Source organism: Pteropus vampyrus, unplaced genomic scaffold (assembly GCF_000151845.1).
Source record: "Pteropus vampyrus isolate Shadow unplaced genomic scaffold, Pvam_2.0 Scaffold368, whole genome shotgun sequence".
Lineage (NCBI taxonomy): Eukaryota > Metazoa > Chordata > Mammalia > Chiroptera > Pteropodidae > Pteropus > Pteropus vampyrus.
Genome location: NW_011889149.1, coordinates 259003 through 271107, shown reverse-complemented (window position 1 = coordinate 271107; position 12105 = coordinate 259003). Strand labels below are relative to the sequence as shown.

Below are 12105 nucleotides of genomic sequence, written 5' to 3'. Positions count from 1 at the left end.
ACGAGTTTTGTTTTCACAGAAATAAAAATTTAATTTTGATGAGTTTATCTCACATTCTGCTATTTTTGCTCATACCAAGTATATTTTTGTTATGCTTTAACAAAAAAAGTGTATTTTTGTTATACTTTTTGCTCTTTTTTTTGGTTTTCTATGGACATAATCAGACTATCTTACAGTGATAACTTGTCTCCCTCTTCCTTTACTATGTTATTTCATTTCTTTTTTTATCATTCATTACAAACGTTTGTTCAAATAGAAATAAATAGTAAGAGACACCTTGTTTGCATCAATGCATGTAGATTTCTCCCCTGAGACAACACTGGCTCTGGCTCTTGGTTTTAAACCTAAAATTGGCTACTTCTAGGAAAATAAACTAGGTGACCAGGGTAGAGGGAAGAAATATATTTTTCACTAGTTTTGGTATATCTTTTGAATTTTGAACCGCATAAATGTATTATTTCTTTGACAATAAGTAGTTTATACTAAATAAACATGTACTAAGTAATCAAATAAAAATGCTTCCTATTACAATTGAAGAATATTTCAGGTATATAATTTGGATCATTTTTCTTAGTTTCTACTGACGCAATATATTTTGTTCACTATTTTTCTTACTGCTGTAATAGAGTCCAGCAAATTTTCCTTGTTAAACTGACTTGTATCCTTGGGAAAAAGACTACTTGGACACAATGAATAAGTCTTTCAGTATGTAGTATTCCTGAGGAAGAAACACACTTTCAGAAGAACCGGAACATAAAACAAAAACCCTAAAGTCAACAAAGCTTAAATGATCTGTTTAAGGCCACACTGAGTCAGAAACAAGGGCCAGGTTTTGTGACTTCTTGGTCCAACTGATTATTGCCTAAGATTTTATTTAGTAATGTGAACCAATACTAATACTCAATATTTGAGTAACATTTTCTTTTTGAGATGCTTTTGGATCACAACCCATTTACTCTGTAAAATAAAGTTTAGTATGATTTTTTATTGAATTTAAAAAGTAAGTTTTGTTATATAGAGGTTTTAGTGTACTTCAACACTAAAAAAATTTTCAGTAGGTCTATCAAGAAGTCAGTTTTTTTAAAAACCTTTTTTTTTTCCTCCCAATACTGGATTAAATGTGTTTTCTTTGACCTAATTTGGGTATTTTTTTTGTAGTCAACTATCGATTATATTGGTAATATAACTAACTATATATAGCACCCCCTAAAAACAGTTTGATGTTTTCTATTTCTGACTTTTATGCTCCTTATATTAGACCAACTGTTTTATTATCTTTTCAAAAATCAAACCTCTTAACTCCTATTATTTTTACCTTTTACTTATCTATCTTGCCAAATTCAATGCATACTAAATATTTAATATATGTTCATTACTTTATAAAGTTACATACCTCTCTTTGTCATGTTAATATAGCTATCTGAAGTACATTTCCTCTAATAACTGCATCTCGATTAAAAAACATATCATCACTATATTTCCTTTATTTTCTAATACACTTCTTATATGCACATTTCTACAGCATTCTATAGTTTACAATACTATAAAGTACATTTTCGCAATTGAATTCTACAATCTAATATCTCTATATGCAGAGGGTGGATACATGACTCCAACCCAGGTTTTCTGATTCTAGATCTTGATTGAGCTCTTTCTATTATGCTTCACTGACTCTAAATGTCCACTCTGACTCAGGTGTTAAGAAAGCATTTTAAAATATCTTAGAGATGAGGGTTTTTTTAGATGCTTTCATTAGTTATTTATACATTTATGTACAACAAGTGAATATGATGGATGAAATTTTTAATTAATCAGCTTAAATCATTTTCTGAATGTGAATGGGTATAAATAAATAAAATTTAAAAGTTGCTCTAAGACCACCACTTTTTAGAAGAGTCTGGGGTATGTGAAATGAAAATACAAACTCAAAGTTTCCATTTATTTGTCCCTAGGTATATGAAATTTAGTTTGAATTTTATCTTAACCAAATAAAATATAACTGTAAGCATGTAAAGTTTATATTGTATAGCTAGTTTTCTATAATTGTTCATTAGGTTTTTAAAAATCTTATTTTTAAAAAAATCCTTTTCGTGACTTTTTTCAATTATAGTTCACAATGTTGTTAATTAATTTTTTTTTTAAGTTTTAATGCAAGCTTCTACTTGAGCACTTACTACTTAAGTAACTTATTCAAGTCACTTAAAAGAAGCCCACCTAGAATTACATGTATAAAATGATGGAACTGTACTAAGTTAATCTGAGTCTCAGCCTCAGATTTCTGGAGAGGGCAAAGGGGTTAGGGGTTGGAGATTGACTCGATCACCAATGTCCAATGATTTAATTAATCACGTCTATGTAATGAAGCCTTCATAAAAACCCAAAAGGACAGGGTTCTGAGAGCTTCTGGGTTGGCGAACACAGGGAGATTCAGAGAGAATGGGGTGCACCTAGAGAGGCATGCAACCTCATGCCCTTTCCCCATACCTTGCTCTACATATCTCTTCCATCTGGTTGCTCCTGTGTTACATTCTTTCATAATAAGCTGGTAATCTAGTAAGTAAAATGTTTCTCAAGAGTTCTGTAAGCTACTTTAGCAAATTAATCAAACCCAAGGAGGAAGTCATGGGAACCTCTGATTGACAGGCAGTTGGTCAGAAACACTGGTATTGCGTTTGGTGTCTATCTCCAGATAGTGTCAGAACTGAGTTAAATTTATGGGACACCTGGCCAGTGTACACGGAGAACTGAGTTAACTGCTTGGTAGTTGAGGTGAGGGGGACACACACACTGGAACTGGTGTCAGAATCGTACATGTAAACCAAGGGCAGTGAGACGGCTGGGTAGAAACCAATGAATCCAAAAGCTCTAGGAGTTTTTAAAGGTTGCTAAGGAGCTTTCTTACAGCACCATCTAGTGGACATCTGGCAACTTTTACGAGCATCAATAAAGAGACTGGCAAGAGGATCTCCTGAATGGTTACTCAGAAATCCAGGGCAAACTCTCTAAAGCGGGTGCCATCGTTAGCTGACTACACATACCTGGATGAGGTCCAAGATCCCAAGTTCACTCTCTGATGAATCCACACAAAATACAAAGTAGAGGGTAGCATAGTGACGATAAATCAGTTTGTAGTCTGAGCCACCAATCAAACTGTGGGAGATGGGAAACATTTAAATGCTTATATCTTAATTAAACATATCAAAGAGAAACCCTGTCCCAAGGAATGACAATGGACCCCGTCGAAAGGGGGAGGACAGGACAAACAACAGGCCATTTCTCCCAGGTGAATACAACCAATTCTGGCAGTGGTGCCTAAAGCTACTTTACCTCACCTTTTCTTCTGCCCATCTCTCCAGGAATCAAACATCTAAGTGAGTGATGTCTGAAGCACAATCATTCACTGGCTTCCAAACAGAATTGAGTCTCTCTCTCAATATATCACACTAAGATCAGCTCAAGCTGCATCGGATACAACCTGACACTTGAATACTGCCTGAACAAACAATAATGATGAAGGCCAAAGTGGAGATATGGGGAGAAAACCGAAGCTGATTATTTATTTACCTTCCGCCCTCCAAGAAGTTACAGATGTTGTCATCCCTCTTGAGAACTAGGTGGAAGGTCTCTCGAACAATCTGCTGTTGAATTTCTTCTGGCTATGGAATAAAAGAAATGAAGTGAATCAGTGGAGATGTCTGAAAATACAACCCGTTGATGGAGGTGGCAGGGTGAGAAGTGCTTCCAAGCTGGGAACAATCTGGACATTTGGTACCAGTTTCCAGAAAAGATCAAAATGATGAGTAGAGAAAAAATAAAAGGGGATGTAGGGGAAAATGGGTGACAAGACTCTGTTACAGGAATCAAGATATATTTACCAATCTCGTCACTAACCATTACCAACACCCTGAAGAATAAGCTGGTATTTCTTCATAGTTAATAACCAAGGAAAGTAGAAATGATAAACTCTGATGCAAGGTCAAAGAATAACTAGAAGACCTGGTCCTGAAATACTTTGTTTTCCTCTAGAAAACATCTATGCCAGGGTAAATAACAATGTTAATAGGTCTAACACTTTAAGGAGGTCAAGATGTAATCATGTACATGTTTTAAAAAATGAAATTTGCCATCTTTTCTACTGGTAATATAGGTATTACATATAACATGTTGCGTTACTCACCAACAAAGTATTACTGAGAAAGACAGAGTTCTATTTACAATAAGAATGTGAAATTTTTTTTTCCACTATTCACTCACTACATATAAGAAAGCTCCACTGTGATGCAATCTCTTTATAACTCAAGTCTGATCTCTATTTATACATATTATGCATTATAAGTATGATTTTTAAAAAAGGATGATAAGAGCAAGAACCAGTCATTACAAAAGTAATTAAAAGCTTTAGACGAGGTGCTCTGAAAACTCCATGTGTAATGAATCACCTGGGAATGTTATTAAAATGCAGATTCTGATTTAGTAGGTCTAGGGTAAGTCCTGAGACCGTTTCTAACAAGCTTCTAGGTAATACCAATGCTGCTGGTCTGGAGACCATACTTTGAGTAGCAAAGCTTAAGAAAACCTTCAGATTGAACTTGCCCCAAGAGTCAGAAAATAAGATGCAAGAAATGTTAATCTCCTTCTTTCGACAACATTAAATTTAGGTTTGAAATGGTTAGTTATTTAAAAGAAATAGAGGGAAAAAAAACAGAAAATGTCATTGTGGACAAATTATTTTTTGTAACTTTGACTTGACATGGGTATACACTGGCTCTCAGGAATTACTGAATAGAAGAATGAAAACTCGCTCATCATTGGCCACTGCAAGTTTGAGTAAATCAATCACTACTTTCCTGGTTTTCATTTAAAGAATTCACAAAGTTCACAGATGCCAGGAGTTAAAGGATTAACTGTACACTTGGAAGTAAAAAACATGCTAGGCATCAGCAGTTTTTTAAACTGACATAAACATCCTTCAAACTAAAGCCTTTTATCAGACTCTAGGGGGAGTGGCAGAAGTCAGTGGAGAAGTGGTATGAAATAGTGAGGCTACCTACTTTCTAATTCAACAAAAATGTTAACTACCAATTGCTTACATGCCTCTATTATTTTAATAATCCCTCACATCTTCCAGCATTCTGCAGTTTCCAGGGTAATTTTCACTTGAATTAATTTGGTTCTTATAAAAATCCTATGTTCTTCCAAGAGATACAAATAGTCAAGAAGGACATGAAAAGATGCTCGACATCACTAGTCATTAGGAAAATGGAAATTAAAACCACAGCTTTACGCCCACTAAAATGTCTTTAATCGAAAGATAATAATAAATGTTAATGGGGAGGTGGAGAAAGTGGAACTATTATACATTCCTGATAGGAATGTAAAATGGTGCAGCCACTTTGAAAAACATCTTGGCAGTTCCTCAAAATGTTCACCATAGTTACCACGTGATCCAGCAACTGTACCCCCAGGTATATAACCAAGAGAAATGAAAACACATGTCCATACAAGAACTAGTTGTACATGGATGTTCACAGCAACATTATTCACAAGAGTCACAGGTAGAAACATCAATTGATGAATGGACAATCAAAATGTGGCACATTCATGCAATGGACTACATAATTCCATAATAAAAAGGAAGAATTATACACTACGACATAGATGAACCTTGAAAACATACTGTACTAAGTGAAACAAACCAGCCCTAAAATACCATATACTGCTTGATTCCATTTACATAAAATGTCCAGAACAGGTGAATTTAGATGGAAAGTAGATTAGTGGTTGCCTAGGACTAGGGGAGTTGATACAGAATAATTGCTAATGGGTAGGAGTTTCTTTTGGGGGTAAGGAAAATGTCCTAAAATTGATTATGGTGATGGTTGCGTAACTTTGAGAACCTACTAAAAACCACTGAATTGTGCATTTTAAATACGTGAACTGTATGGTATGTGACATAGCTCAATAACACTTTTTTTAAAAGTGAGAAAAATTCACACATCTAAAATACAAACTGAGTAGTTACACTGAATGCTAATATTTTTACCTCGATAATGATTACTTAAAATGTAATCTAGCTTTAAAAAGTTCAATGAAAAGGGGTAGTTTTTTTCATTTCTACTTGACATAAGAGGAAATAAGGTCTAAAAGACGTTTAACTTGTCAATAGACAGAAGGGTAAAAGAGGTGGAGTTAACGCTTAAATATAAAATTTCTTTCCCTCCTTCGGTTTCACCGGTCCACCAACTGTGTCCGTAACATTTTGAAACCTCGCCACGAAAAAATAAAACGTTAAGAGGCAAATAATCATGTCTGTGTTTTTCCAGGGAAACGCTTTAGGAAAATTCAAGTTTGCATTATCATTTATTAAGCCCTCACGCGGCAGCATTTATAATTTCTCATCATTTGCCACTTTTAAACTGACTTTGTGCAACTCTTCAGAGTGAAGGATAACCAGTCCCCGGGCAGTCCCAATACTGAAACGAAATTATTCCAAGAAAGCACTTTTTCAGACCCTCTGGCTAAAGCAAAAACTCTAAGAAGCGGCATATTTCTTCCTTCTTGTGAAATTCAGTTTAACAACCAACAAGACTAAAGGGACTTCAATCATTCAAGTTCCCAATGAGACACGCCCCCGCCCCGCCCGGTCACTAATAGCGAGCGCCCTGAGACTCGAGGAGGTGTGTCACTAAATGGCACGGAAATGCCAGGGTCCACGAAGGGGTGAGAGAGAGCAGGGGCCGTGGGGCAGAATGGACCGACTTTAAGGAGTATGAGAGTCACGCAGGGTGCAGGAGCCCGAGGTGGTCAGCAGGCTGTACCCGCGTGCGCCGTCGGGGCCTAAGGGACGGAAGGGGATGCGGGCGCCCTGAAGGGACGTAACGAAGCTGGGCCGCACTCACGAAACGCTGGTAGAAGCGGACCAGCCGCGGCTTCCCGTGGTTGTTGAAAACCATAATCGCCTGAATCATCTCCGCCGGCCTCGAACCTCTCCACAACAGGGGCTTCCAGAAAGCATCAACTTCCGCCACAACAAGGACACTTCCGGTTGGTGCACTGCAGAAATTGGCCGGCGGAAACTTGCCCTGGTGCCCACGGGCCCGACGACATAAAGTCCGACTTCCCAGCACGCCGCGGGGAAAGCTCCAGGGCCCCGCGGCGCGCTCGTGGGCGGAGGGCTGGTGCCGACCCACAAACACCAAGGCTAAGGAGGGTTGTCGTCTCGGCCAGCATCTGTAAGCCAGTCAGTGCCCGGCCAGGACGCGAGCCCGGATCTATGTCCTTTGCCCAGATCGACCGCTTTGCTGCAGAAAGCCGGGCCCGGCGCAAAGCAGATCCACAGAAGATAAACAGTCCGGCGGGAGCCTCACATCTCACCGTCAGCGCTGAACCGTACAGTCCTGCCTTCCCCTTAACACTTGCAGAACGTTCTGCGGTGGGAGATGCCAGCTAATTTAGCCATTCCCCAGTTGGGACACGTTAAGGTCATTTTTATTTTTCGGTATTACAGCCCCCGTACATAGTGAATGGTGGAATCAAGGGACCTTTAATGCAATTCCATTTAAAAGGTACCAGCGATCTCAAATTGGTAAAAGAAAAAAAAAATTAATGACAGTCGGGGTGGACGTCCCTATATTGCAGATAGAGCTGGAAAATGGAATCACCTATCCCAAATGACTGGCAATATGTGTCGAAAGCCTTTAAAATAAATAAAATGTTAGACCCAGCGTTTCTAGTTTTAGAACTTATAATAAAACTATTATGAATATGTGAAAAGATTTAGTTGCAAGAACGTATATCTCAGCAATCTTATTACTGGGAAAAATGGGAAGCAAGCTAATTATTTCAAAATGTGAAATTGTTAAATGCATTGATCTACATGCATCTGAGAAATATTAGTTATTAAAAAACATGTTGTGAAAGATGGTATAGGGAAATGTTCATGATAGCTCTGTAAGTGAAAAGATTACACAAAGTACATACAGGGACACCCTACTTTGTAAAAATTGGAAGTAGATACAACAAAATATGAATAATTGTGTCTGATGGAATGGCAGCATCATGGAACCACACTGTCCTGATTATAACCCGGGCTCTGGTAACTGCCTAGGCACCTTGGGCAAGTGTCTTCATCTGTAAAACTGGCATAATGTCAGTTTACTGTAAAACTGGGGTTCTTCTACATGAAAAAAATGTGTTCAGGCAGTTTTGAACACAAAAGGAATTACAAGCACTTGGGGCCATACATGGTATATAACTGAGCACTATGTAAGTGATTTAAAAAACAATGGTAGAATTATGTATTCTTTTAAAATTTTTTCTAAATAAATATTTACTCTTATAGCCAGAATTTTTTTTAATTAAAAAAAATCCAAAGGCAGTAAATATGCACTGAAATGTGACAAAATATTTTAAATGTTGAGAAGGGTTACCAAAGAAAATTCTAAAACAGAAAAAGAATGTGAGAGACCTAGGTTTACCAACTATCAAATCCTGCTATGATAGTTCAAATTGGCATTATAGGGAGACTTATTGAAATATAATGGATAACTTAAGCATAAAATAATTTAATATGTGATATAAGAGACATCGTAACAGGAAGGAATTCAATGAGTTTGTTGGGATAACTGAATAGCAATTTGAAATTAAGCAATTTAGTTATCTCACTTCATATCCTTCCACAAGTTAAAGACAGAGTGGATTAAAGAGTTAAATATAAAACCAGATAATAACCAAAATGGAAGAAAATGAAATTGAGTAATATCTGGAGAATATAAGCTTAGAAGCCATAAAAATCACAAAAAGTCAACGGATAAGTCTATATAAAGATTTTGTTTGTAAAACCAATTTTTAAAAATGGAAAAAAATGGAAAGGATGTTGTTAAAATATGGCAGTTATATGTAAAATATACATGACTGATAAACGAAAAAGACCTACTCTCTAATAGATAAATGGGCAAAGGAACTGAGTAACAAAGGAGGAAATACATCTAGGAAATGAATATGAAAAAAATCTTTAAGATCACTATTAATGGGGGAAAGGGAAAATTAAAATTGAAGTATTAACTTTAAAATTATTTTCACCTTATCGAATACCATTTTAAAAATGTTATACCCAATTCTGGCAAGCGTCACATGAAAACGGTCCTCTCCTACACTGCTGGTGAAATTGTAATTTAGAACAACACTTTTGGAAAGCAATTGGCAATATAACAAGACCTTTACAAAAAATTCCTAGATTCCCAGTAATCTGATTCCTGGAAATCAACCCCTAAAGAAATTACCCAAAAATATAGTGGGGCGGGGGCTACAGAGGTAGATGGATGGGTGGGTGAGATTGAGGGGATTATATAATTTACAACAGTTCTTGACACATTAATTACATTAGCTCCAAAAGGGGACCAATAAATTACCCCCAAATTGGACAATGATAGAGCTATTTTAAATGGCAGTCAATCCTAAAAACGATGGTTATGAAGACTATGTAGCAATATGGAAAGTGATCATACAACTGAAAAAGGATTATCCAATTTCATGTGTAGGTATAGTATGATAACAACCATAGACAGAAATTAATATTCCAGGAAAAGGCCACTTCCCCACCTCCATTGCTTTGCTAGTGCTGTTGTCTTGCTGCAAAGTCCATTTCTTCCTGTCTATAGACCAATCCACTCTAGCCTCTCACCCCGACAACTGCAACAGTCTCCTAGTTAGGCCCATTGTCTTCAGTTTCTGTTGTCAACTGATCTTTGAAATCTACAAATCAGATCTTCTCACTCCCTGGGATCACTGGCTTCCTGGATGTTAAAGATAAAGTCTCAAAATACTTAACATGCTTAAGATGCCATGCCCGATCTCCAGCCTCATCTCAAACACACTGCAGCTCCCATCCATTCTGAGCTCTAGCCAAATGGCCTTTTTCTTCCAGGAACACCCCCCTCCTCCACCCCCACATAAGACACCAAGCCCATTGGTTGCCCAGGGCTTCCCCCCATTGACACATTGGGCCGCCTCCTTTGGAATGGTGGCCTGTTCATACAAGCTCTGGGCAGCAGGATGCCCTCACTGGTGCCTCTACCCCCAGCCAGTGTCCCATTTCTCCTCCTGCTTAACCACTTCTTTGGCCACCCCCGTGGCTGAGGTCTCAGCATGCTCAACAGTGGGCCAGCCCCTTTCAAATGCAGGACACCAGAGAGGCAGCTTCTAGTTTAACTGAAGTGTGAGTCTCAAGCCTTACAGTTTGAGCCCGGGCTCAAATATGCAAGAAAGCACAGTCATAGCCATGATAATAAACGTTGGAAGCATTACCTGCTCAACTGCTGATACTGCAGGGCTGATTTCAGCCTGGACAGATCAGCGGTCAAGGGTTTAGGCAAGCTCCCTAAAGTCTGGGAATATAACCATGCTTCACAGGGCCAGGACCTCTCCTGGGTCCTCTGTCTAATGCCCTTTTGTAGGCCAAGGGAGCAGGGGATGGGAAAGGAGCATATATTTTGCTTCTGTCAGCTCTGGATTTGAATCCTGGCTCTGCCACCTATTAGCTGTGTGACTCTGGGCAAGTTGCTTAACATTTCTGAGGCCCCCTTTCTCCTCTGTAGTATACATGTAGGAGCAGAATAATCCAGTAGTTAAGAATGTGGACCTTGAACTCTGACTGCCTGGGCTCTCTCCTCTATACACGATCAATGGAGCCTCTGAGTTTCAGTGTCACATGGAAAAAATGGAATAATAATCACAGTACCTCATGGTATTGTGGTGACAATTAAGTAAGATATTGCAAATGCTTAGCACAAGTACTAGCACCCGGAAGCACTCATCAGTCAGTGGCTATAATTATTACCGCAGAAAACACCCAGAGCTGTGTTTTTCTCAATAATTGTTAGTTCACCACCACCTCCTCTTTTCTCTGAGGCAGGCAGGACCCACGTGCCACCAAGTCCCTACTCATTTTTAGGACATGTAGATTTCTTGTTCAGCTGGAAGACCCTTTACACCCGACAATAACCCCGTCGGTGTGGAGGAACCCTTTTCTAAAGATTTACTCATTCGTAAAACGTCTTCAAGGTACAAAACAACCACAAAAGAGGTGTCACCAAAACGTGGCCTGGTAGAGTACACCTGAGAGATGGGGACCAGCCAGCCAACCCTGAGTGCAGCAGCCCCAGGAAAGCAGCCAGGGAGGTGAGGAGGCAGGAACCCCCCAGGGCGGCAGAGACCTGAAGGAGGAATAAACAACTGGCAGCTCTCGGGGAAGGAAAGGGCACAGGGACAGGAGGCCTGAAGAGGACAGCAGAGCCCACAGCACTCAGCGCTGGCGGTGGTGGGGCAGGTGTGAGGGAAAGCAGGAAGCACAAGAACAGAGGAAGGAGCCCCGCTAACAGCTCTGAGCCACTCTGCATGCAGATGAGGGATGTTCCCCAATTCTGCACCAAGGCCAGGTCCAGTTCCCCTGCCTGCCCTGGGGAACTCGCCCACCACCTGCCTCCAGGAACAAGGCTGCCACTCAGGGCAAGGGCCATCATGAAAACGTCTAGGGAGGCTGAACTCACATCCAGGGATGGACCCTCCATGAGTCATAGCATGGGGCCCCACTGCTAACGTGGTGGACTTGGATTTGATCTCAGCAGAGCTCGTTCAAAGGGTGTTCCACGGCGGCTCTAGGGAAGAACCAGGTAAGGATGGTCGGATTGCTTCTTCCAGCTCCGGAATGGAAGTTGCAAGAAATTCTCAACAGCGCTGGTTGGCCCTGGAGGCACTCCGTCTCCCCGTAAACTCAGTCAGTCATCCTGGGGGTAACGTAAAGAGACGTGAACAGAGCACATTTCATAAAAGTCGTAGGACAAAAAGGGTTTGACTGACTGGTACTGGCGGGACCCTCAGCCACCTGCCTTGGCCTCACCAGCCTGGCAGCTCCAATTGTTTTTTCAGTGCAAGACTCACTTTATGAAAACAAAAAGGAATCCAGACCCTGTATTCCACCTGCCTCTGCTTTCTCTGGCAAACATCATCATCTTCATCACTTAGATACATAGCCCACTGTTCTGTGAATTTGTTTTTAAATGTCCAATTTGCGGCCTTTTGACATCGATTCAAATCTCGAGGTGAAAT

General features: G+C 39.6%; 2 protein-coding genes across 5 annotated transcripts in view; both read right to left on the bottom strand.

Annotated features, from left to right (window-relative positions):
• The window catches only part of AP3S2 (adaptor related protein complex 3 sigma 2 subunit), a 37262-nt gene extending 30186 nt beyond the window's left edge, over positions 1–7076 (bottom strand). The window contains exons 1-3 of the mRNA XM_011379649.2: positions 6900–7076; positions 3565–3656; positions 3039–3150 (exon numbers count right to left, since the gene is read on the bottom strand). Of these exons, the coding sequence (XP_011377951.1) occupies positions 3039–3150; positions 3565–3656; positions 6900–6968 (273 nt within the window). The 5' untranslated portion in view covers positions 6969–7076. The remainder of the gene's footprint in view (positions 1–3038; positions 3151–3564; positions 3657–6899) is intronic.
• Positions 7077–8544: 1468 nt separating this feature from the next.
• Positions 8545–12105, bottom strand: part of ARPIN (actin related protein 2/3 complex inhibitor) — a 31386-nt gene continuing 27825 nt past the window's right edge. For all 4 annotated transcript variants that reach the window (XM_023522982.1, XM_011379645.2, XM_011379647.2 and 1 more), the window contains one exon: positions 8545–11783. In XM_023522982.1, coding sequence (XP_023378750.1) covers positions 11775–11783 — 9 coding nt within the window. In that variant the 3' untranslated portion in view covers positions 8545–11774. The remainder of the gene's footprint in view (positions 11784–12105) is intronic.